General features: G+C 31.3%; 2 protein-coding genes across 6 annotated transcripts in view; both read left to right on the forward strand.

Moving 5' to 3' along the window:
- Positions 1-16,819, forward strand: part of LOC132940482 (monocarboxylate transporter 7-like) — a 35,530-nt gene extending 18,711 nt beyond the window's left edge. For both annotated transcript variants that reach the window (XM_061008123.1, XM_061008124.1), the window contains exons 2-9: positions 9,648-9,867; positions 10,150-10,293; positions 11,450-11,635; positions 12,038-12,480; positions 12,752-13,007; positions 14,444-14,686; positions 15,115-15,240; positions 16,219-16,819. In XM_061008123.1, the coding sequence (XP_060864106.1) occupies positions 9,648-9,867; positions 10,150-10,293; positions 11,450-11,635; positions 12,038-12,480; positions 12,752-13,007; positions 14,444-14,686; positions 15,115-15,240; positions 16,219-16,367 (1,767 nt within the window). In that variant the 3' untranslated portion in view covers positions 16,368-16,819. The remainder of the gene's footprint in view (positions 1-9,647; positions 9,868-10,149; positions 10,294-11,449; positions 11,636-12,037; positions 12,481-12,751; positions 13,008-14,443; positions 14,687-15,114; positions 15,241-16,218) is intronic.
- A 1,675-nt stretch (positions 16,820-18,494) lies between these two features.
- On the forward strand, positions 18,495-27,902 carry LOC132941073 (lisH domain-containing protein ARMC9-like). Of its 4 annotated transcripts, none has more exons than XM_061008929.1 (10): positions 18,495-18,640; positions 20,307-20,501; positions 21,938-22,228; positions 22,415-22,577; positions 22,671-22,786; positions 22,907-23,023; positions 23,859-24,172; positions 24,915-25,152; positions 26,060-26,341; positions 27,386-27,902. In XM_061008929.1, exons 1-10 carry the CDS (start codon positions 18,581-18,583, stop codon positions 27,536-27,538), a joined length of 1,929 nt encoding a protein of 642 aa, XP_060864912.1. In that variant the 5' UTR covers positions 18,495-18,580; the 3' UTR covers positions 27,539-27,902. The 4 variants fall into 4 exon arrangements, with proteins under 4 accessions (XP_060864912.1, XP_060864914.1, XP_060864913.1 ...); XM_061008931.1 differs by having other exon boundaries at positions 26,060-26,202; XM_061008930.1 differs by lacking the exon at positions 18,495-18,640 and adding an exon at positions 18,896-18,995.
- Positions 27,903-27,995: the final 93 nt, after the last annotated feature.

A 27,995-nucleotide genomic window follows, 5' to 3' on the forward strand; every position in this document is an offset into this window, starting at 1 on the left:
ATTATAATACCTGTATCGCGTACACGAGACGACGGATAGCAGCTATCTAGACGACCGTCATTATTGCCGTTGTTGTTATTATTACACCACGGTTTTAATTTAATTTAATAATATAATGTATAATGCAGACGTGTGTTCGACAGATCTAATAAAATATTGCGTTCACATAATAATATAAAGTATTGTGCAGGGCGTCTACGCCTACAGAGATTTATTTCCATGATCATTTACATTGTGTTATAATAATATTAAACAGTTTGGTTGTGCCGCGGCCAATGTTATTATTACAAGGCGTAATGCGCGCGTATGACATAAACTGTCGATAAAGTGTACTGCCGGAAGCCGTCCAAAGTTAATTTATCGTGTACGACAATATATTATATTATTATTATTATTATTATTATTACATATTATTATTTTCTTGGTTTAAATATTTGTTAACGTATAATAATATCGTCGTTATAATGCGCGTTACGATTGCTTGCGATTTAAGTAGAATAATGATATTGTATAAGAATAATAAACTGCCGTCGGTATATTGTTATTGTCATTATTATCGATGCTATTGTCATCGCTCTCATCATAACTACAATAACTGCAAAGGGTAATAATTATTGGTCGACTGCCACCCACCACTGCCCGCATGCCGCAGTGTTGATTTTCGTGATCCCTTCTAAACTCTATCATGTGTAAAACCTGTAGAGATTAAAGTATGTTTTCATATTCAAACTACGTTTAAGTAAGTCTTTGCAGGATAGCTGCATAAAGTTTTGATTGAGAACTTTTCCACGTTGTATAATGTTTATATTATTCAATTTTTATCTCGTTCACAAAGATGATCGAATCTTGATTTTTCTTCACGTCACTTTCTTGTCAATGCCATCAATTATTATTATAACAAAGTACATAAAACAAATAACAATACTACAGTAAAATATATGCATTATAATTTATAACTCATAATATATTATTAAACAACTGTGCATTACGTTTTGAGCAAATGTGTTATGTATAATGTATAATACAACGTAAATGATTTTTTTATTTAATTCATATTTGTCTGGTGAATAACCTTAAAGAAATTGATTTGAAAAAACCAATGTTGGTTTGTTTCGTTACAATGATAATGAAATATATCTCTAGAGACTTGTTATTTACATTGCTTATTGACTTATTATTATCCATAGGAATTGTTGGCTCATTAAAATAATATTCTGAAATGTCAAAATGTATATAAGTTTATTTCATACAATTGATAATTTTAGTAGGTAGGTATTGAATATGATTTAGATTTAAAATTATGAATAAAAAACAACAGTTTAAACGGCTCAGTGATCGTATTTTTTCGTAAGCGTCTATTTAAACCGTGGTCAAATTTATTAATTTTACGAATTAATGTGGTGATTTATTCATTTTTTTTAATTATGTTTTAGTTTTGGATATTATATACCATACATAGAAACGTTTACTAAATGTAAGTATATAAATTTAAAACGCGATCGTGATATCTCTATAATAGTGCAGTATTCTCGTCAGTCGTCTGTAATCTTTTTTATAAGTTTTTCTAAAATCACTTCAACATCGTTAACAGTTCATAGTGTTGCCTGTTACTATAGTAAGTAGGTAGTATCGTAATCGATACGATTTCAATATTCAATCGAAAAACAAAATACTGCAACAATAACGGACATTTTTCGTTTAAAAAATGACATTTACGATGGGGCAAATCTTATTTTCAACTACCTCTATTCGTTATTTTAATTAGTTGTCTTGACTTCATACGCACTATGTACCTATCCAAAATTCCGCTCAATATACTACACGTCATGATATATATATATTGCTGTTCTACTGTGATTTTAAATAAAGCAAACAGTATGGGTATAATACCGCCGCGGTACAACAGTCAAATGTCAAACGACTGTTATTATAATCTCGAATGACTTGTTTTTCGCAAACATCGACGTTTTTACGCACAAAAAATAATCATACACATAATATTATATACAGGGTGATTCGGCAAGTACGCCTGCCCACATTTTTGCTTTTAATAGGTAATGAATTAAAATATAGGTATGATCAATTTTTATACATTAGTAAAGATAGGCAACTCAAAGTCCAAAGACCATATTTTCAAATTATTTAGTTTTTTTTGTACTACTTAAGGAGCATGAGTATATTATGCTTATATATAGGTATAAACTTCTGTCTTTCAAATGAGAATTCCCCTCCTTTTTTATTGTAAACTATCTGTAAGATAAAAAACTTTGATCTACCTTTCCAATTCAAAATTTCGAACGAGTAGTGTTTCAGTAAGGTATTTAAATGTTTATACTATAAGGAGTCCTCAAAATTGGTTTTACAAAATATAAAGTATATTATTCTGTATCTAATATTGAATCTAGTTTTTATTAAACTGGGATCATTTTTACAAATTATAAATGTTGAAATAATAATATTAATTACTAAAATTTACAAATTACCATAGACCCTATTATATCTTCTAAGCCCATTATGGTGAACCTATTATCTTTAGTGCACAAAGTTCAATAACTCAAAACTGCAGCTTGTTCGTATTTTGATTTTGATTTTGATACGTCAACATTTTCAAAAAAACCGTCTACTAAAATACGAATAATCAACAGTAGAAAAGGGGGATTAGCATTTTGAAAAATAGAAGTGTATGCCTCCACAGGACACTCATTATCAAGTATAGGCTAACCTAACCTAACCTAGTACAAACAAATGTCGAGAATTTGAAAACATGATGGTCTTTTAGTATAATATTTAAAAATTCCAAAAAATCATATTTTGAATAAATGCGTTATTGAAGAAAAAAGGGGGTGACCACTGACCGTACTCGGTGAATCGCTCTGTATATATTATTAAAGATTATATACGTCCGTGCTTATTATAATACACGAGTCGACGTGCTTGTTTTTGTTTACTGTATACGTTCATTATATTATATATCCTCATGCGAATTCACTAGGATTTAATTAAATTGATATAAGTATAACATTATAAATATCTATATTATTGTCCTGCTATAATGATTATAGCGATTATTAAACATTGTATTATGTTAATCAAATGTGCGTCAGAATGTTTACAAACCGGTCGGCAGCAGGCCCGATCGCGTCTAAAACACTGCAGTATTATAATAGGTATACGATTTTTTTAATTATTATTGGGGACAAAGGTTAACGGAAGTTTTCATAGATTTCATATGTACACGGATGTATTGAGTTCGACAGTTTCGCATAATACACCGACCGACGTACCTTATCACATCACGTACGTTGTTACAATAATGACATACTATTTATGTGTGTAAATTATTTAGCTTCTTCGTTTTTGTTTTTTTTTTTCCAACGGCTCGTCGAAAATCGGAGTAGGATAGGACAGTCTATTTCGTTAGTATTCTACGTTATAATCGCAACATAATATATTTTTATTATATCAAACCTAGACAAGTTTTTTAGAGTGTAGTTTCGAACTGATTGCATTTTAATGAACATGATTTAAGGTTTATCAATGTAAATAATGCACTTCAATGTATTTTATTATTCTTTATTTCATATTATTCTATTCATGTTTAGAGTCATAAATCAAACCATCTACTAAATGATTACATATAGATAATAAATAATAATAATAATTACAATACCCAGAAATTCGAAATGGAATTTTTTTTTCTGATTTATCAAGATATAATTTTCGTCTATAAAAATGTAATCTGAACAATTAATTATTTCCCGAAGTTCTAGTTCATAAAATCATTTTTATGAATAATACATAAAAAATGTATTTAGGCGCATATAATTAAGTATTTTATTACAATTATTATCTATTATTACTATCATAATTTTATTATGTTATCGCAGAAATATTACCGACTTCCAATTGCTTAGAAGTAATTTCAAAGTCACTCTCCATTTATTAATTATTTTTTCTTATCCGTTTCAATTTTACTATGAAAATAAAATAATATTAAAGTACCTATTTAATATTGCGAAATTACTCAATATAACAACTATGTCAATATACGTTTTATATAGAAATATTTAAATTTTTAACAATTTTAAACATTGTTATCACTTATATAATTTATATTGTTACCACCCAGATGGTTTTATTTATCACGTAACGGAAAATATTATTTATTAAGTAAAACATTTACTATACATTTAAAAATACTTTCATTGTGGTTAATTATTTTAAATCTCAAGAATATTGTCATAGGTATAGTTTATTATAGGTAATATTGTAATAAGTAGGTATTATGATAAAAGTGCATTATTTATTTAACTGTCACAAAGATCCACCTATTTGACAATATTTTACTTGACATACCTATGCAGCATATTTAGTATAATATATTATTCCTAATATTATGTTCTGTATTTAATATTGTTAATCCAACGCATACAATGTTTTAGAGTGTACAATCCACTAAAATAATATACTGTTTTATGAGCGAAATGTGGGTAATGATATGATTTCAAATTGCATGTTTAAAACTAATGCAGTTTCTTAATTTATTATTAAAATATTCTCTGACTGTTGCAATGTTGCTCTACGCAGCTATATTATAATTAAATTTAATATATTATTATAATATAATAGAGACGGTGAATTTCTATAGAGAACTATAAGGGCCTAATAGCGTTAACTATATAATATCTCTTTTTAACAGTTTTGTCGTTACACTTTTAGTGTTTTATAATTTTTCAAAACGCATTCAATGTTTTAAAGTGTACACTAAATTAAAATAATATACTGTTTTATGAGTGAAATGTGGCTAATGATATGATTTCAAATTGCATGTTTAAGACTAATGCAGTTTCTTAATTTATTATTAAAATATTCTCTGACTGTTGCAATGTTGCTCTACGCAGCTATATTATAATATATTATTATATAATAGAGGCGGTGGATTTCTATAGAGAACTATACAGGCCTAATAGCATTAACTATAAAATATATTCTTTTTTTAACAGTTTTGTCGAAACACTTTAAGTGTTTAGTGATTTTTCAAAAACCTGTTATAATTTTGGTATAAGCGCGAGTATCACGGAATTAATTTTGGACGACAAAGTACGTATACCTGTCTAATATTTCTATTTCTTGTAGATATCGAGGGAAAAAAAAGTTATACGTAGCCAAATATATTATACTGTACATCTCTACACGAAGTAATACGTTTTCAATAATATATATGTAGTAGATTCAAAGGGTGTTTTTTTTCCGTTGTTGGAAATCTAAAGTGTGTGTTATATTATACAACCAAATGTTCGCGTTATGATATACCTACTGTCGAATTTAACATCTAAAACAAACGCGATTTTATTGTTTAGCCATCATATGGACGTTTTGCTTTCGGTTGTTTGTTTTATATAGACGCGTGACGAGGTCTATGATGGGTGCCCGTTATAATCGATTATTGCTGCGGAATAACATATAACATTATAATATGATAATATATTAAATGTTGTACATCAGGCCCGTGGACGAACTTTGTCCAGCCCGCGGCCGAGAAAAGGCTTTTTTTTTTTTTTTAATAATATCATTTTCGACCGGGAATTAATCGAATACGGCTTACGTTTTGTTTTTCGATTTCGCCTATACTTTCTTCGGACAAACGTTTACGTAACGTTTTGATGGCCACCGAAAACTTCCGGAATTCCTAAACTGGTCCTCCAGAAATATTAATTGGTGGTCCCCGATATAAATATGCGTTTCAATTGAGTAGTATTGATAGTTATGTATCAGTATGACAGTCTGTACAATGCGTGCGTGCGCGTAGATCATTATTGTAACACAATAATATGCATCATTGATTATTTTGTCCGTACCCTTGAAATCTATAGTGTCATTATTTTATAATAATCTATATTGATTGGCCGTTTCACTTTTCGCCATGCGACCGACCCAGAAGTGGCGCCCGCTGCAGTTGATCCTATATAATGATATATATATATATATATAATATATATGGTATAATGATGTAATTGTCAATTACTAATAAATTATTATCGAATAATGAAAACCTGTGTCGCGACAATTATATTATATTATATTGTACACGAATTTGACAGCAACGAAAAAAAATTCTCAAACGATATGGTATGCTACCTACCTACTATTTATAATAATATAATTATAATCGTAATTGTATTTTACACGCGCGCGTGTCGGACTTACACTTATAATAAATATAATAATAATATACTCGTATGGCGTATAGGTAGGTAGGTATATTCGTGTTATAATCCACAAGCCGTCGAATAATTACACTGTCACACGTCTAATCTACACATGAAATGTTGTTGGCATATTATAACACAACGACTATATCGATCAGAAGAATATTATTATAATGTCGCCTATAGGCATAGGGTGTAAAAAAAAAAATTGTGCGTGCCTTTACCGCCCGTAATAGGGTGAAAAATATATATAAATCGGTAAAAGACGTTCGGCACGAGTTGTTGTTAGTACATCGTTATTTTCACCCAATCGTTCAGTACACAATAATAACCTGAAGTACCTATAAGCACATGATTAACAATAATTATTATTAAATACACCATGGAGTCTATATATTGTAACACCGCGTCGCTTTTATTTTATTATTGTGGTTGATTTAATGCTTATTGTCTCGAAATTACACCGTGTGTCTTTTATAATATAATTGAGACGATTACACTGTTATAACAAATGATGGTATTGTATTGTGATGTGCATGCGTGTGTTGAGCAATTACCGTCTTATACGTAATACACAAACGAATAAACAATAAATTAGGTGGGTATTATGTCTTCGGTAATTTGTATACATTTCATTATTCTCTACAACCGTGTATCGCGTCTCCGGCAGAGCACGACAACATGACATAATAATATCATATAATATTATTTTGCTTATGAGAATCAACGTCATTCGGATTTTTGATAACAAAATATTATTTACAATAAAAATTGATGTAACGGATATTATTCATAAAGGAAAGATTGTCGTTGGGCAGTTGGCCTATATATAGGTACGAAAATCATACGATTTGTTATTGGCTATTCATCCTTATTAAAGGGGCATTTTTTGCAAAAAAAAGTCAGACTTACTGGCGGGTAAAATGAATCCTAAAGCCTAGCGTTACCTAGATTCTAGAACCAGAATGCTGAGTCGTTCTAAAGAAGGGAGTACGTCAATGGTTCTCCATCAGTATGGGACATGTACCAAGTGCTCACTTTTCCACAACATATTATAACATGCACGATTACAATACCACACCAGGTGTAAATCAGAAGAGATAAATATGTAAATAAATGAAAATGGAAAAATTCATTTAATAAAAGTAATAAATGCAATATTAATTATAATAATAAAGGGCACGCAATGTGATTTTTCAAAAAGAAAAAAAATAGATAATGTTACAATGTTTAATTTATTAATTATGTTTGTTGTAACTTGTAATAGTTATTATCCTATTATTATAGTTAATATTGTACTTATTCGGTAATCGGTATTGTAATCGTGTATATAATAAGTATTAAGTTGAAGGCAATGTGTACATTCGATTGAGGGTAACTGGTAAATTTTTAAATATCTAAAACAATCGCTGAAGGCAATTGGTCAACACCCAATCAATATCCACAAATACAACAACGACTGGTGATCTTACGGCGTTCGGATAAAGAGTTTATTATTATAATACGATGCGAGTACCGGAGCACAATAGACTTGATTTAATTGTTCATCTATTACTAATAATTTGTAGATGTCTAACGTTTCGAATTTCATTTATATTTCCGATTTCGTTATACTTTACACGAATAAAAATATTCTAATATTTTAATGTTATCAAATGTAATCAAGACCATTTCACACGTTTGATGTACAAATTGTATTATATATAATATTTGAAGCGTTTCACTGTAGTTTTCCAAATCAATTTTCATGTTTTTAAAAAAAGAAAATGTTTTAAAGTATTTATAAATTATAACACCATATTTTCACAAAAAATCGAATTCTTTATCGTAAAGCTTATTTTACATTTTTTTCACCGCATATACATTTCTAAAAAATATTTTGATATTCATTAAATATGTATTGAATAAAAAGTTATTTTTTAAATTAAGATATTTAAATTAGATAAGTAGAGTAGACAGTGGTGGACACAACTTTAGCGGCATAATGTGAAGACTTTAATTGACTTTTCTAATCGGTGCTGTATAGCCATTTCAATTTTTACCCGGTATATACGATATTAGATAGTTTTCCTTCACTTCGACAGTATACAATCTGCGGGGAATTTTCACAGACATACGTCGGCGAATTTTTAAAAGCAATATTATTGTTGTGCTCTACCTATATCGCTTTCGTTCTGAAGCAGTAAAACGGTCGTCAGCGTTGTGTAAAACTCGTACCACCGACCACACATCATATTATTAGGTATTCGTGTTTAGACGATTTTTAACGACTTGTTGTATCTACTTATTGGTTTACAGTATACATTGTATAGATTTTATCCTGTAATACGTTAAACAAAAATAATAATAATAATATAATCATCAGTACATTGTAAACTGTAATTATGTGGAACTGAAAATATTATACCCAATGAAATTGTGCAATCATTTAACTGCGTCGCAGAAAACTTCCGCTCTGCATATTGACCATATAGTTATATATAGGCACCTACTCCAGAAATATTTTTTAACTTCCGTCAACAATATATATAAATCTGTTATTTTAATGTCTGTACAAGTGCCATAATACGTCTTACAAGTAAATTAACGACAAACAAATATTTGGTTCACTTCACATATCATCGTCGTTTGAGACCCCCATCAATCCACCACGGAGGTATATAAAATCGAGTCAATTTAATGAGTGCGTCGTATGTGTAATAAATCACTTCAGAATGAACCCAGGTATTATGTATATTGAGAGTTTGAATTTTATGGATTATATAGGTACAGGTTTTTATAATATTGTAAATAAATAACTGTTATAATATAGTACTTATTTATTTAAGTAGTTATGTGGCTGTTACGAAAAACAAACATTATATAATATATAGGTGGTACCTATATTTAAATATTTATTGCCTCTGAATAATTTAAACGTGTATAAAAATTGATTGAATGCCGCATAATATTAATATTAATCATAATAATTATTTATAATAATATTAATCTGTTAACGCGCGTACTATTATAAACGTTATTCGCCCAACATAAAAACATAATACTTATTATTATTATCCATATTTTTTTACGCGGTAACGTGTTTGTATCTCTAAAAACATTTTTATTTTTTATGTATCATTCAGAATAAAATCTCAAGATCCGTCCGCACGACATTTTGTCTGCATTTCGCTATAATAATTATTTTGTCAGAAACTTTTAGTTTTTCTATGGCTATTTGTTTATAAGAAAAGTATTCTATTCGTCTATATATAAAAAAAAAACATAGACAATACTGTATGTCAAGCAGATATTAGGTTACCGGTGTACTGTAAGTGGTTTTCGTTCGTCAGATAAAAAATCATTTTCACCGGCTATACCAATACAATATTGAGATGAACACGAAATTGGTATGCGTTAACGTGCCGTCATTAATACTATTATTTTGTGTATTTTCAGATGAAAAAAGGAGCCGGAGGATCGTTGGCGATCGTAGTCGCTCCCGATGGCGGCTGGGGATGGGTAGTAGTTTTCGCTGCGTTTTACTGCAATGTCGTCGTAGACGGAATAATTTATTCCTTTGGCATGCTCATGAATGACATGGTCAACACATTTCACGAGCCGGAGTCTAAGATCACAATAGTTGGATCGCTATTAAACGGATTTTATTTGATAGCTGGTAAAATTATATTTATTTTGATCTTACCCCTCGAATACAGCGCGGCGACTATGCACATTTTTTTATTGCCGGGTTGCATGAACAGTCGCCAAATATTTAACGAATCAATAGTGAGCTAATGGTCCCTTAAACATAATTTAGTGGCTCATGATTGGTTTATTGAACCATGAAATTAATACATTTATCATGCAACCCGACGTATTATATATGTACGAAATAATATATTATAACACTGTCTTTATGTAATATAGATAACAATTTTTTTTAAAATTCCCATTAAAGGCCCGTTTGTAAGTGCTCTTCTGAATAGTGTGGATTTCCGATCAATCACAATAATTGGAAGTGTAATCTCCTGCATTGCATTCGTTTCTGCCGCTTATGTAGAATCATTGTACCAACTGATGTTCTGCTATGGTTTCATTGGTGGTAAGTCATAATCATTTACTTTTTTTTTTTATGTAGGTATAGAATAATCAATAAAATAGATAATAACATCTAAAAAAAAATGTACTACTTAATATAATAACAACATTTGAAATATTATGTACTTTTCCTAAAATATGACAAAATATGCAAAGCGAAACAAACGAAATCATGAAACAAAAATTAAATTTTCCTAAGAATAATACAATTTACAACCATCCCGAAAAAACATGAAAATGCAAGAATTCCCGAACCCTACTTATAACAAATACCTAATAATAACAATGATTGTGTGTGTGTGTGGTAATTAATATTTTATTTTCCAAAGTAAATGATGACCACATTGTGAAAAAAGTTACACGACACAAACTAGAGTGTCCATTTCACGAAAAGTGACAGTTTCGTGAGATATTTTAGTGTTAAAAAGCTGTCTCTACTTCATGAAATGGACAATTTTTCGAAAAGATAAATTTCACGAAGTGGCTATGACATAATATATATAGATACTTCAATATTTAATTATTAATAATTGTACGCTATTTATTACATCTTTTATGTATCGTCCATGTATCGTGACAGATTGTGTAACAACAACTTAAGGTCTGCAATTATTAGGTATCTAAAAAATTACATTGTCAGTAAGTTGGTATAGGTCCCCTACACTCAAATGGTTTTCACAATTTATAAGGGTCGATTATGCATAATATTATTTCAATGATATAATAAGGCATAATTTTGCTGCCAAACAACCCAAGGTATTCGAATTTAAAACTCATTGACATTTAGACGACGTATTCAAACTATTGAAAACATGCCAATACATTTTACTTATTAGTTATTTGTTCTAGATTATAATCACGTTGTTTGATAATAATTTATTAGACGTGATACGATTATGTTATTATTATAGCTTGAGGTTCCAATGTTCATTAGGTCAAGTACAAAATAAAACTTTCAACGACTGTAGATTGTACACATATTTTATGGTTTCAAATTAATACTAATTGTTGCTTACTTATTCATTGTTATATCAATAATAAAAATATGGTTTCAGATAATTAATATATTATTCCGTTATTTTTGTTTATTGGTCATCTTTAATTGAAAATACACACCACAGGTACAAAATTAAATGCATAATCTTTTATCATCATTACAGGTATCGGATTCAGTATGGTATATGTATCTGCAGTATTAATACCTGGATTTTATTTCGACAAGTGGAGAGCACTAGCAACGGGTATAGCTGTATGCGGATCCGGGATAGGAACGTTTGTACTTGCACCATTAAATGCACTTTTGGTAGAAAACTATGGTTGGCGAGTTACCATTATGGTCCAAGCAGGTACATAGTTATTTAAAAAAAAATATTTTTATGCTTTTAAGTATGTTTATAGTGTTATATAAGTTATATCTGTTTATTATTAATGTCATAAACTTGTTTTTAAAATTTTATGTGGTAGGTATTACTTTCACGATCGATGAAATATCATAACTATTATAGAAGTGAATTGAAAATGTATTTTATTTCTAAATATGTCATGTTCAAAACCCTTTATCGACTCTGAATAAAAATCCAATCTTAAATTATAACCTATGGAATCAAAAGCAAACATAATTGTTCATTTTTAAGTTATTAATATAATGTTTTTAAGTAATATAGGAGATGAACCAAATAGGCCTATCGAAAAACATATGGGAGAGTTCGTGGGTAAAAATAATAAAAAAATATGATTTTATTTTTTAGGTCTCTCATTGAGTTGCGCTGGCGCCGGGATACTTTTCCGTCCATTGAAGCCAACCATTGTCGAAGTGCCGACTATCAATCCGGTTGTGATGGAACCAAAATTACCCGAAGACGAGCCGCTGTTGGCGAAGAGTATCACTGCCGAGAGAAAGATGTCGCTGGACAGCAAACACAACGCCGTCAAAATCGGAGCTCCGACAGCCGAAGAAATTTACAACCACCTGTCGGGTCGCCTGACGCCCGAAACTCGGCCCACAAGCATATCGTGTCATTCGCTCAACACCCACAATCAGTACCTGAAGGATAGATTGTCACCCGACTTACCGGAAAAGAAATTATCCGCCGTCAGTCTGAGGAGGCCGTCCGTATCTGCGCATTTGATGGACAGGGACGACCGATTTTTCGGAGGGAGTCTATCCAGACTGCCGCAGTATTCGTCGCAGGTATGTTTTTTGTCCAGAGGTCCCGAACAATTTTCTCCATCGCTTTTTCAATCTGGTCCCCTACAGCTGGATATGATACAAATATGAATATGCGTATTACTATTATAGGTACCCCGCAACGTGCGTCAATCGAAAACTGTATTATTTTATCTATTGCGGTCAACTATAATAACACCTATATAGGTAGTTGTCGTAAAAAAAAATTACACAATTACACGCTACGCCCGCGCCGTAGGGTAGACTTATTTATTTCTTGCAGGCATTATTTTAGGTGAGCTCGTTGAACTACGCAATGTCGGTGACGAGAATACCAGCCTGGAACGACGCCGAGGAGGGGGATGACGAAGAGCCTTGTTCGAAGAATAATTCGTTCCGGAAAAACATGAAGAAGTATTACAAATCGGCAATGCACACACTCATGACGATGTTGGACTTTTCCATCCTAGCCTCCCCGTCCTTTTTCGTGTTGACGTGCAGCGGTTTCTTGACGATGTTGGGATTCTTTGTCCCATTCATGTACATTAGCGGTAACTATGAGTCTTGTCTTATTACGTTTTTACCGCATATACCTACCTACTTATAACACTTGTGAGGTGGCCGAAAAAAAATTAATCCACGAGATGTACCGTAAATCACCAAAAAAAAAAAAAAATGAAATATATATACATATATAATGTTACCTGAAAATATGAAAATTTAGGAACTGTCGTGATTTCCCAGTCATTATTTACAATGACTGGAAAGGATAGGCAATGTTGGATATTTCGTAGCTTTATCATAATTTCTGTATTACATTATAGGCAATGTTATGAATCCGTATCAAAACAAATATAAGCACCTTTATCGGTGATCAGAACCTCCAGGTACCTATATAGTATACCTGTGGTTTACCCCGATTTATACTATCGTTTTTGTTGTTAGAACGTATAATAAATGGCAAATGTAAAATTACTGTATGTACTGTAGGTATCGTTATGAACACATCCCGTAATTGACTCAAGACAGTTTGTGCACTGAAATAGTAAATAGCTAAGTGTTAATAATTATTGTGTTTAATAATCTTTGTTTCAAAATGGACTAAATGAAATAGGCTTAAAATTTGACAGCGCAGTTTTATTTTTAATTGAAAATAAACCTAATGACAATACATTTTTTTCGATAACGATGAATATTGTGAAAAAATCGAATAAATAAAACAATCCAAAATTCACGGCTAGAAAAAAAGCGAATGAAAGATTATAGGAATATTCGTAAGTACATATCCTTATTATCTACGGCATAGATCGTCTTATTAAAACCATATTAACCAATGTGACACAGGGTATGCGTTATAATGTATCAAATTTTATAATTTTTTTTTTCATAGCTAACCTTAGAAATTCTAATAGAAGATTCCCAACAAGTTTTTCTGCCTCAATAAAAAAAAAAAAACATGTTTATTTAAAAATTTAGAATTTTTTTTATTATTATTTACTATTTCAACGGCAATGTTAAATATTATTATAAAAACCCTTATTGATAAAAACAGTAAAATACACTTTTACAATTAATTAAAAATTGTATTTTTAAAGTTTCAGCCAAAAAACCTATATGTTTATGTTTACCTATACATATGATATAAATGTCCATCGTCAATATTATAATGTGTATAACATGAGCCTACACATTGTATCTAGTGACTATATTACGCACCTAGATGGTTTCGTTTTTCTACTATATCACGATTTACGTCAAACTCATATTAAATTATATTAATTTGTACTTCTGCAAGACTTTAAAAATGTCATAATTATTGTAATTATTGTTATAATTTGTAAACGCCCAGTTGGCCGCTCCCATAGAATGTATGGCAGAATATATTCCACATAACCTGTTGAAGGCCAATCTCGAATATTTTTTTACGTATCTACTCGTTATCATGATATGGATTAATTGATGTCGACTATTGACAATTTTTCCGCAGAAAAAGCCATCAGTATGGGCATGGACAAAAACGTAGCCGTGTGGCTGGTATCCACGACAGGTCTGACGAACACGTTCGGCAGAGTGATATGTGGTTGGATATCCAGTTACGAATCCATCGATCCAATCCTGGTGAACAACGTGTCTCTCACGTTTGGAGGCCTCTACACCGTCTTGTTGCCGCTTCTCCCGTATTCGGTGTTCTCGTACTACTTATACGCTTCGCTGTTCGGATTTTCAATGGGTGAGCACCGCGGTTTTACGCACATCGATTACGATCTGCAATTTTATGCCCAGTTATGCACCACGCATACGTCGGTAGTTTTTGAAATTTATGAAACATCGAACTTGAACAATATTATTGTTCGACTCATTAATGATATCAATAGAGAGTACTGTATTTCATTCGCGTTTTAGAATGTGTTTAGAATTCTTTACGTGAATAACTTCGAAAGTAAATTCTACCAAGCCACTGCAACTATAAGAATTTGTTTTGGATTTGTATTGGCGCGTGTGTGTATACCAGCTATATTGTATATGTACTTAAAACAGAATTTACGAAATTTATATTTTGAACTATAAAATATTTTCATACGCACATTCAAATAATATTTTGGCTGTCTTTGATTGTTAAGTAACACAAACATTTTAAAAACATTTATTTTTTATTAGCTTGTTTCGCGTCTTTGAGATCGACCATGATAGTCGAACTGACAGGTCTCGAATTGCTTACGAATGCTTTCGGTGTCTTGTTGATGTTCCAAGGAGTTGCAGCTGCCGTCGGATCTCCGTTATTGGGCAAGTGCAGTTATATAATAAAACTTAACAATAAATACACTTTGTAACGCGCAGACGATGAATATTTGCGAGTTCACCTGGCTAATAATAAAATTACCCATCCATATTAGGAGTCATTAATTTGGGTGAATTTATATTTATCTTTGATGTATATAACGTATCTTGAGCTTAGTAATTAATTTTATATAGTAAGTAATTATATAGTAGCTATATATGTAAGACGTAAGTATATACTCATAATTTGTGTTATATATATAAATAACAACTTTTATAATATTGACTGCCGATAGGCGATAATCATTTTAAAGTGCTCAAAACTATGACTCAATTTAACTGAGAGTCTTAACTCCTAAGTTTCTAAAAATTGAATGGAAAATGTATTAGACATATTAGGTGTCCACATAAATTTGCCTAAATTATATATTATATAAGCTCACTCAAACGGTGCATTAGATATATTAGAGGGGTCCTTCACCCGAAGGATATGTGTTTTTGGGTCAAAAAGTATAACAAAAGTATTTTGTCAAAATCAAATGGCTTGCACTGAAGAGAGGACTTGGACTTTTTTTAGAAATTATCTATTTAATATCTCGACTATGAAAAATTCTCCGTCAAATGCCATAATATTTAATTGGTTTTTGATGTCTTGACATTTTTAAGAAATCTAATTTATTCTCCCATTTGAGCTTGGATTTTCTGAGAAACGATAATCTGCTGTATTTAAATGAACCAGTCAATCGCTATCCACAGAAATTAATAGGAAAAACTTAACCCCGTGGGTGGGCTGGGGGCTGGGGGCAAAGCGATACCTCTTTCCTTCACAAATATGTCTGGAAGGAAGCAACTTCTCCCCTGAGCCAAACCCCTCCCCCCCCCCCCCCCCCCCAATTGCGCCACTGAATTAACATAAATCTAATTTGATAATCAAATCTCGATTACTAATACCTCTATACCTTTTATATTTGTTTGTGCGCGCAGGGCTATTCAAAGACTGGACTGGAACCTACGACATGTCGTTCTATTTGTCCGGGATAATATTGACCATGTCGGCGGTCATCTGCTACCCGCTGAGAAGAGTCAAAAAGTGGGAAGACAACCGAAAACTGAGACGACCCAGTAGCGTTTGATCGCGACAGCGCCTATATATATATATATATATATATATATATATATATATTGCCTCGAGGAGAAAAATCAAATCTGACTCTTACCTGCCATATAGTTTTTATTTGTCGATCGCGACGACACTTTCTATGATATTATGATATCCGTCGAGGATGTTTCGTGTGCTCATTATTATATAATATTATGACGAATAGAAACGTGTATATTCTGTGTCCTCGGATCACAATGTTATGTGTGTATACGCGCTACCCGTTCGTATAGGTTTAATCATCGCGACGATATATCATAGTATAATATTATGTGTATTGTTGTCTTGTAAAATTTGACTATATATTATTGTAATTGTTATACGTTATGAATCATTATTATAATCTATTATTGTATGTTTAAAAATATGTATATTACGTTGAATGTGAAGAGTTAAAATAAAATATAAAATTGTATTCCTTTTTAACGGACCTTGAGATTGATTTTCCGAATGTACCTATACGGTGTACCCATCAAGGCCGTATCCAAAATTTTTTTTTTTTTTTGGGGGGGGGGGGTCCAAACCATGTATATTGTAATTTTATTCAATTTAGGTTTTAATATTTGGTTGAAAATAAGATACCTATTGAAAAAATTCGGGGGGTTCCAGACCCCCGGTCCCCTCCTCAGATACGGCATTACCTATACCTATACATCAGCTATAGTTTCGTGCAAAACCAGTGCGACCGCAGTACAATGGTGATAACAATAAAAATACTTTTTTCCTATCCATTATACAAGGTAAACAACAACAATAATTGTAAAACTATTAACTAATCAGTAATAAATATTTTGAGTTTCTGACAAAATTTAAATTATTTTAACAAGTCGTAAAATATCTGAAAACATTTTTGAAATGATAATCGGTTATTGGATATTTTCAGCTGATGAAACCATATGATGAACATAATATTATATGATAATAAAACACGCCCATGGTGCTAGGGGTGCCGAAATGTCTGTACATTGTAAACTTTTTTTGGTGCGCAATCGTATTTGAAATAGGTAAAAAGGTAAAAAGTGAGCATTTGCAGCACGCACCGACAATCTTTACGCCACCTGGCCTGTAGTTCTAGTGGCACATATATACTGTATTTACTGCCATCAGGACCGGTGATAACAGGAACGGATCCAGGGGGGCCTATTTTTTATAATTCCACAGATCCTGATATTACTATATTTCAAATCACATATATTGACAGATTTGGAAAAAGCGATAGTGTAAAAAGACGTTTAGATTAATGTACTTTAATTAATGTACTCATGAAATGTAATTGAGATCCACCCGTAAAGTTGAAATAAATAAATAAATAATTATTATTATGTAATATATATAACGTACGATGTAAGCAATATTTCTATGCAATTTTCCACTTCACATTTAATTAAATTTAGATGTTTACTACACTTCCTACTATATACATATTAAATAAAAATTAAATTTTTTATTTTTCATCAAAATTAAATATTTCAAAAAAATTAATTTCATGATATTTTAGCACCGTATAAACAAATAATATTAATTTAACTTACGGGCTACCATATTAATAATAATAATATAAAATATAAATAATATCCTTGGCTGACGAGCCGTGCGTCTGCTCAGAATCGTTTTTCGTATGCAATGATAATATTATATCGTTGAATTCAAATTTAACACCACCCAGTACTGTACAGCAGAGCGACACTCACTTCCCCGCTTTTTTACATTTGGAGTCGGCCAACATTGTATACTTTGAGCCAGTGAATTTTTAATCACACACCCGCTTAATGGGGGCCCCCATTAATTTTTGGTAGCGCCGGGCCAGACCGTGCGTTATATTCCAGTTAGGGGACATCCGAAAGTCTTAAACTCGCAGCCCTGCCTTGTTCGCCTCTGGGTAATATGGATTAAGAAATATATAGGGCATGTTTCACGAAAAAGAATGGCACTGTAGCACACATATTACATAGGTAGGTGGTGCTTAGCTATTGTGTATACACGAGCGCCGTTGGCGACAATATCGATTTAAGTCGACCAACACGCCGAGGTGGGTTTATAGGTATGAATGCAAATGTATAATATTTTGGAATAACATAATATCTATTTAGTGCGCTTTGGGGCGTGTATACTAATAGTTGTCTTGATCTGGTTCCGATATAATATATCACCTACCTGTACCTACCAATATAATAGGTACCCGCGACAATGGATAGGTTGAGAAAATATTCGACGAGCGAAGCGAAAACTTTACAATACATATACGAAGTACGTACCTATATAATATAATATTATTTATTTATTAAATACCAATGGGCCCAAGTAACAAAAATTATATAAGAAAATGACATGCAGCATAGACAATATTATAGTACGAAAATGAATTAAATCTTAGATTTCGAAGAAGAAATTATGGATCATCATTGGCTAACCTATTTAGTTGCGCAATGCTGAATGAAAAATGTAGAAGTATAACGATTAACGGGTGCGTCGAACAAGGATCCTTAAGTTGATTAGTGCAAGAAGAGAAGGGGAGTCAACAGAACCTGTGAAGAGTTTGCAGAGAAAGGAAAGATAAAGAAAGGAGATTAAATTTTCGTTGTCATTTTTGTGTTGATACTTGGTACATTATATTATATTAATCTATTATATCATTAAAAGCCACACATACCTATAGTCCCTATAATACATGTACATAATATTGTATCATAGAAGTTAAAAAAAATATGGGCGAATTAGAGTACCTACTCATTACGAGTGCGGCAGAAAATATTAAATATGTCAGAACAGTATAATAATAGCCAGTTTTCGAATTGTGAAAAAATCAAAAGAAGGATGCAAAAGTGTAAAAAAAATGGGCTTACCTGAATACTTAAATGTCTTATTCATTAAGATATAATGATGGGTACACACAGTTATTTTTTTTTTAAATCAGGAAATCCGTTCCCTGCGTCTCCTTTCAGTTCAAGCACTAATATAATAACTATAGGTAGGTACTGCAGATAATAACATAGTAATTATTAATATTGTGATAATACCCTGAATAGCGAGGGACTCTCGTCGGTATCAGTGGCGGGGTGCCGAAGTCAATTTTTGGCACCACTGCATATACATTGTTTTACTTAAATAGAAACATTTTTTAAATATTTAGTTCGATATTTCAAGCTATTGCTTTATACGTAGAACTTACCTTACCCATTTACAACGTTCTGTGGCATATCGGTACTGACTTATAAATGATAAATATATTATAAAAAAATAATAATAATGGCTTTTTTTAATTTTTACTTTTGACCCGTCTTAAGACAAATTAGATCAAAAAACCATTAATTAATACATTCATTGCTCTACTTAGAATCTAAAACATATTTTTTATCAAGTTAAAATAAAATTTGATTAATGATTGGTGCTTTAAGAATATAATTTTAGCGATGGTACCAATCCATATACAAAGTAAATCGATTTCAGATTTATTATATGTTACGGGATGGAATATTGAAATTAATTTTTGAAATTATTGTCGGAGAATCCACATTATTATTAATATAAAAAATAATAATAACAATACTCGTTTGAATATCGATTCTTATACGACAACATTTTCAGAAAAATTTTCCACCAAATAATTTACAGTAGAAAATGAGGTTCGCATTTGAAAAATAGAAGTTTGTATCTCCACAGTACACTCCTTCAGTAGTAAGAAGAATCTCAAGAATTTAACAGTTTAGTCTTTATAAGTTATATTTGAAAATTCCGAAAATCTGGTTTTTAATAACTGCATTATTGAAGAAAAAAGTGGGTGAGCCTACGATATCACCCTATATAAAGCTGGTAGAACGAACTTGAGGCAAACACGTTCGCATATTGGGATTGAACATTAATATTGTCATCATTATTATTATTACTATCATCTATAATATTGATGGTTTTCCAGTTCCTACTGTCCAATAACATGACGAAGACTTCGGCTTGTTTCATCGAAGAATGCCACAAATTGAATATGCCAGCGCCGGTTTTTGCTGCCCAATCGACCAAAATTTGCAATAATAATTCGGTCCATCTGTCTAAGGATCGAGCTGCGACCATTATACAATCTTTTAAATCTGCGTCCAGGTTAACTTTTATGAAGGTAACAATATCATTATCACTATTTACCTAAAGTGCTATGATTTATAATTCATATGTAATATAAAATAGTAAAGTATTCGTTTCATTATGTTGTTGAATTATGTATTATCTTCCTTATTCATACTGGAACCAAAAAATCTGAAAATTATATAAACGAAATATTTTTGTAAAATTATGAAATTAGATATTAAAACAAATAATGACGATTTTTGTTATTTTGTCGTAGGTGCCTAATTCAAAAATATAGAAAAATGTAAGTTAATTTTTAATTTACTTGTTTTTCATTTTAACTTGTATAATATGTTTAAAATTAAATAGAAAAAAACAATTTACTTCACTCAGTTACCTTTATAACTATAAGTTAATTTTTAATTTATTTAAATATTTACATTTTATAGTTAAAGTGCAATAATCAAATTTGATAAAAATATGGATACGAAACAAATATATAAAATAAAATAAATATATTAAGCGTAAATCCACAATAACTTGTTATTCCTTTAAAGAGGAAAAAACCTTAATAATCACTATCAAAACTGAAAACATTATCAAAATACGATTATATTGAATATTATACTATTTTTTATTACGTACATGGACTTCTGACTGTCTTCTGTTAACGGAAGTGGTGTACATGACTTAATTTTCTGGGTAGAGGGGCAAAAAAATTAATCTCCCTTTGGGCTAAGATAATAACGTGTTCACGAATCCGGAATATATAGAAACTAATTATAATTGGCACGTGGCCACATGGGGTTGAGGCATACACCACCCACGGGCCCAAAATACCCAAATACGCTACTATAGTTGCGGTCGGGATCCAAATAGGTAAACACAAAATCCTAGTTGAGGGCTGAAAATATATGATTAATAATTATTATTATACTACGATAATCTATAGTTTTGCATTCCAATTTTCATTGGTGCAATAATTAACTCCAGACATTTCTCCCGTTTTTAGAGGACGATATACTGTCTAAATTTAAAACTATTTAATAAAAGTAAAAATTTTCCCTTTCACTATACAATATACATTATCGAAATTTGTGACATTTTTTAAATTAAAGTCAATACGACAACGTCTTGCAATAGATTAAACGATATATAGATATATCAATAGACTGCCTGCAATTTGGATAAGAACTTATCGGATAATCGATAACCGAATATAGACAGCAATTAAGACGGTAATTTTACCTTCAATATTATTACGACCACAGTTTGTCTATTTCGAACGCAACTCGGGCAATATCCACTGGGTCACCTCAATATTGCGGTGTTATTTTTTGCTATTAAACTTCTATAATATTATATTTAACATTTGCAAGTATTTTTATTCTCATTTTAACCATGAAATATTTTTGAAAAGTTATTGAAATAAACGCTATATGAAAACGTGGTTATATTAAATAGGTAGATATTATGCAATATTTTCAGACTTGGGGTGATTTACCCGACGAGATAAAACAGATCGACGAGTATCGAAAACTGACGTTTTACCTTCACGTCTACTACACCATACTGGAATGTAAAAAACGTGTCAACAAATCGGAAAACTGCAGTGACGATAAATGCGACGAAAACAACGAAAGTTCTATGGGCGCTTTTCGCACTTTCCTGCTCCAGAGAGGTGCTGAGTTCAGTACTGAAAACGAATTTTTACCGTACTTTGCACTGCCATACGTGTTCGAACCGATGCAACACCCTTCGTTTAAAAATTTGTTTAAAGTACGACACTTTATTTTTGACTTATTGCAAATAAATTTAAAGTGTGTAGTGTGTTGAGTGTATAACATAAGTATTGTACACTATACATATACATACACATGCACATACATATATATTATGCACTGCAGCGTATTTTAAAAACGTAAGAAATTCGAATGTTTTTTTGAACGTTTTGTTCGTCTCAAGGAAAATCGATGGTGTGATTCACTAAACAAAAGATTGGAGGACTTTATTTTGGACATCGCTATTAGCACGTCGATGACATTAGTGCCCAGCAGAGATGCGGGAAAGCGAAAATTGACGAAAAAAAAATTTAAAACGCTGTACAAGGAATACAAACCTCTAAATGGTTTGTTAAAATTATACTATACGTCTTTATATATTTTGTATCGACAAAAGTTTGATAAAGAACGGTGTGTAATATATTAATAATATATTATAGCTTTGGCAGCCGAACTTTTGAACGCTTTGGAAAATTCGATTCGGGGACAATCGATTAATTTGGAAATTATTTTAAAAAATTGTAATGCTGTGGTGGAAAACAACGACGACAATGAAGTTAGTGTTGATTTTATCTTTTATTATATAGGTACCAATAATATACAATTTTAAATAGTTACCCACCATTATATTTATATTTTATTATTCTTCTTTTTATGGTAATATAATATATCTTAGCAAAATTTAGAAATTGCTGACGACCAATTCGATTTGTCCATTTTTAAAATCAAACTCGAACTCCGGGATGGTAACAGTACCAAGAACAAATTACTTATCTTACAAGCCTTGCGTTGGGTAAGTACGAAGCCATATTGTAATATACTATAGGCATATTAATCATACCAATTAGTCATATTAATATTACTATATTTACCATATACGTACCTAATTCACTATATCGCTACAGATAATATTATATATTATAATTTAAGACTGGCTGTAATTGCAGTACATCAATATATTTATATATAAATAATATAATAATATATCATTTTTAATTTTTAAAGATGGCTATTGTCCAGCTAAAAGTTAAAACTAAGTAAAAACTTATTATTTTTTTTTTAAATTTATAACACCGTCTAGTCAGTTCATAAAATACCTATGTAATACATATTATTGCAGCCTCGAGCCTAGTAACAATTTGGCTTATTCTAGTTAATTTGAAATATATCACGTTGTGTTAAAATCTTGTTTTTATACATATCTATAGTTTAATAGTTATTGACCGTTATTTAGTTATTGTTTTGAAAAAAAAAAATTTTAATTGCACAATATCTTTAACATGTGTGGCTCAGGTGTAATTAAAAAAAAATTATTTAAAATTTGATAACTTAAGATACTAGGTATTAACTTTAAACTTTTAGAGAAATGTATTGATCGTTAAAAGTGCAATCACAGTTATTAGCACTGACTTAAATTAACTCAGGTTCACTTATATTATAATAATACTTTCCCACCTAAAATAATTTATACTTTTTTTTCAATTTTTAACATATTTTCTTATAATTATTGGGATTTTTGGTGTGTTATTAACACATATAATTAATAATTACTTACTATAAGATCGATATCTCTACGCCATAACAATATGATAATATCAAATATTTTGTTTGTGTGATATTTTTGAAAGAGGTTGACAAAATCGGAAAACAGAACCGAGACGGTAGTGATGATAAAAAAATACGATCTATTGGATTTGTGCAAGCCCAAAGCCGAACAAGGACTCATGAAATGGCTAATGATGACAAACGGGCCGCATCCGCTACAACAAATGATATCGAGACTGCTGAATGCCCTGGCGTCATTCAACAGGGGCCGCAAGTATTTGGCGGACTCTCCATTTTTACTCCGTCTAATCATAACTCAGCTCATATCGTCGCAACACTTTTGGGACACGATCACGAGCAACATGTTGTTGGGAACGTTACAGAAGCTCAGTATGGGGTATGCACATATCGCATAATAATATGCAAAGACATATTATTATTGTAATATGCTAATATTTCAACCGATTAATTATTAGTACGCTCGAGATGATAGCATTAGTTACGATGTATATATTTTCAATTATATTATATATATTGTTTAATTGGTATTATTGCAGTATATGTAATACCCATATGGGAGAGCTGTGCAAGTTGATTAGTTAGGTACTTTTAAAATATATGCACTAAAGGAACATACACAATACAAAAACGTATTATCTTTAAATTATTGTTAAAGGTTGAACTATAATGTATTCCAACTGTTGAAAACAATTCGTTGAAAATCCAATGAAAAAAAAAATTATATTATTTTAGGAAATATTATGACACATTTTAGAATATCCGCGTGAAGCCGAGCTCGCCGTAACTGCACATTTTTACACGCGTTGTACAAATTGCTCGAACAACAATTATTTACACGGCGACGAACTGCACGAACTGAGTCCCAATAAAAACTTTTCGAACGAATTATTAAGTCCCTGGTTGTTTTCGGGTGGTTGTTAATTTTGAAAAATGTGTGTGTGTAATTTATTATTATTTGTTATATAATATAATTTAGTTGCACCTCGTAAACCAGAGACTAGAGTGTATAACATAATATCGGTAATTGTAACTAAAAATGGTACAAATAAAATCCAAAATGTCCAACCTATTATAATATGCTATGATACCTATTAAATATACAATGTATTGTGTTAAAGATCGCGAATACGAAAACGGATGATCGGAAACGGTCTGACCACTTGGCTGGCCGACCAGCTGGTTCGGAAAAGCGAATTCACCGGCGATCGGAACAAATACGAGATGTACGATCTGGAATATAGTCTGGGGCTGTTCATGAACCTCTGCCAATGCCAGACGGCCGTCCGGGCTTGTGGCTCGCGTGCCCGCAACCTGTTCAAGAGCTTGGGAGTTTTCATGACGACGTTAGACGTGGATGTAAGGGAAAAAATATATACGACACGAGAACCTATAAAAAATAAATCTATTATTATTATTATTATTAATATTTGTATAACACGAGTGTGAGGGGTCATTAATTTAATACAAAAAAAATTATTGATTACCTATTTTATTGTTGTACCAACATTTTTTTTTACTATAAAACGGCAGTTTTTCGTTATCAATGAAATACCATGACCATGAGTACGGTTGTATTTAAATTTAACGTATGACGCGTAAAATAACATATATTGAACATCAATAATTACGCGAGAACGTCTTGTAATCAACGGTGAGTCATGTTTACCGGCAACTATATGAACACAATTTTTTTACATTTAAATATTATACATATTTAGTCTCAAAGATAACCTAGACCTATATACTTAAAATTTTTAGTACCTATACATATAAATTAATTAATATTTTAATGTTTGAATTTTGTAAAACGTTTGAATACATTTTTTCCAATGCCTATATAGGTTTTAACTATTTAAAAATATGTGATGCCGGAAGACGGACCACATTATGGCAATTATGTACCTAAAAAGCCTATCCATAACGCCGTGTGTTCATAATATTAATATATTAATATTAGTATGGGTCATTCAGTTGATGTGTGTGAAGTAATGCTTCCCCGTCTCTCGACCAATTTCCATATTATACCAGACAAACTTTGAAGTTGGCCTTATGAATTTGTAAGTTTATCGATTTAAAGCTCACGGGAGTGGGGTCTAACTTACAATTACTTCCAAATTGAGAACTAAGACTTACAATATTAATTGTCCAGTGCGATTTAGACAAAGTAGGAGGAGGTGGGGCTGACTTTACATTCATGTTCAGAAAGTTATTATACTTATCTACTTAATCGAATTTTATTCACGCTTCTCGTTGGTGTGTATAGATCATGCCATGCATATCTGGTATCTTGTACAATATGTTCAAAAGCCCGGAGATGATGGTCGTGGCCAAAGAAGAAGGAATGACCGGCATCGTCGAAAAAACGATCGAGAGCAACATCAACGCGTACCCTTCGGCGGTCGAGCGGTTAGTGGATGTGAGGAACATGTTGTTACAAAATGAGCATCCGGCTTTCGATCAGTCGTCATCGGATGATGAATACGATTATTTCAACGATGACAGTGGTGACGATGAGGATGACAGTAGTAATTCCGACGAAGATGACGTACATATTAATTTTATACATTTACAACAATTATATTTAATATAATATATGTACTTACGGTGTTGCAGGGGGGTGGTTATTAGGATTTACCCTATTTTTTCGGGTTAAAAAGTCCGTTGTTTGTAAGCCAGCTGGGGTAAAAAGTCCGGTGTCCTTATGGTAAAATTAGAAGAAATTATTTATTAAAATAAAAAAGAAATACAATAATTATAATAATTACCTAGGTTTTTGAAGGTTAGTATAGTTATATCACTAACAAGTTGTGATGTTGTCGATATTGGTTATTGGTATAAGTGCCGGTGCCTACAAAATGAATTGTTAATTTCGTTAGGTAAATCATTTAATTAAAATGTATACGAATGTTAATCACATCACATTTTTTCTTTTGCCTTAATATGGACCGGAATTTCTTTACCGTGGACTTTTTAGACTTTTCATTTGGAATTATTTTTGGTAGTGTACCAATTGGAATGTGGTCAAATGCAAAAAAAAGATTCTTTGAACACATTCAATCGTAAGACAGACGGCCATATAATATGGGTACCAATGTACCATACTAGAGATCCATACTCGAGTACCAATATATGTATAGGCCTGAAGAGGGAACAGTAGAGGGAATTTTGAAAATCGAACTTATGTGCATAATGTATTTACTTAACAATTTTCTTCAGTTTTTGGTTAATAATTTCGAATACCTTTACCGATTAGGTTAGGTTAGGTTACGTAAACGTTCACTTTTCGTGAGTCTGACTATAATATGTGTGCTGCGGTCAAGCATCGTCTGGCGTCGCTATAGCTATTAGCTATAGCTCCCGGATGGGTAACGACTCGGGTTTTTAGTGAAGAATCCTCGCCCCAAATACTTACATACCTATCAGCTATGTGCTTCCAAGAACCAACCGTGTACCCTTGCATGGATAAGCAACAAGGATATTATCTACTTAATTTATTATTTAATAATATAGTTTATCGAACAATAACAAACTTGCGACTATAGCGTAGGTACCTATTTTATAACATTTAATGGTATTGTCTTATGTGTAGGATGACGTCGACAATTTGGAGCCGGAACTGGACGAAGACGATCCACTGAAGATTCAGCCCAACGGTGAAGATTTTCTGGCCAACTACAAAACATGTAACAACACAAAGCATACAACTTCAGATCGATACAATAATAACAATATATTATTATGATAATTAATAATGTGTCATTCGGCCAAATTCCGTCGCGTGATAAACGTATACGTAACTCAATGTCTCAATATATTATATTCTCAATACACACGCATTATAATATTATTATTTATTTATTACAATATTATAATATACTAATGAGCATAATTTTACCTCAGACCTCGGTACGATATTATATAATGATATAATAGACTTTGTTATTATCGATATGATCGAACACGAACAATTTTAAATTGAATTTTGATTAAGCAAATATAAATTAATATATTGATATGTTGATACATTTTTTATATGAACGATAGAAATTATATTTTTGTTACATTGTCTAACATTGTATAATATTAATTAATCAATAGAAGGTTGTTAATGAAATATAAAATATACGAATATATATTCGAATAAATGTTTAATCATTTTATTTTATTTTACTATCAGTAAAAGTATAGTGTGACGAATA

This window comes from Metopolophium dirhodum, chromosome 3 (assembly GCF_019925205.1).
Source record: "Metopolophium dirhodum isolate CAU chromosome 3, ASM1992520v1, whole genome shotgun sequence".
NCBI lineage: Eukaryota > Metazoa > Arthropoda > Insecta > Hemiptera > Aphididae > Metopolophium > Metopolophium dirhodum.

Coding starts and splice junctions, on each gene's coding strand:
- LOC132941073 (XM_061008929.1), top strand. CDS start 18,581: ATGGATAGGTTGAGAAAATATTCGACGAGCGAAGCGAAAACTTTACAA. Junction 18,641..20,306: donor CTTTACAATACATATACGAA/GTACGTACCTAT, acceptor ATGGTTTTCCAG/TTCCTACTGTCCAATAACAT. Junction 24,173..24,914: donor TTACAGAAGCTCAGTATGGG/GTATGCACATAT, acceptor ATTGTGTTAAAG/ATCGCGAATACGAAAACGGA.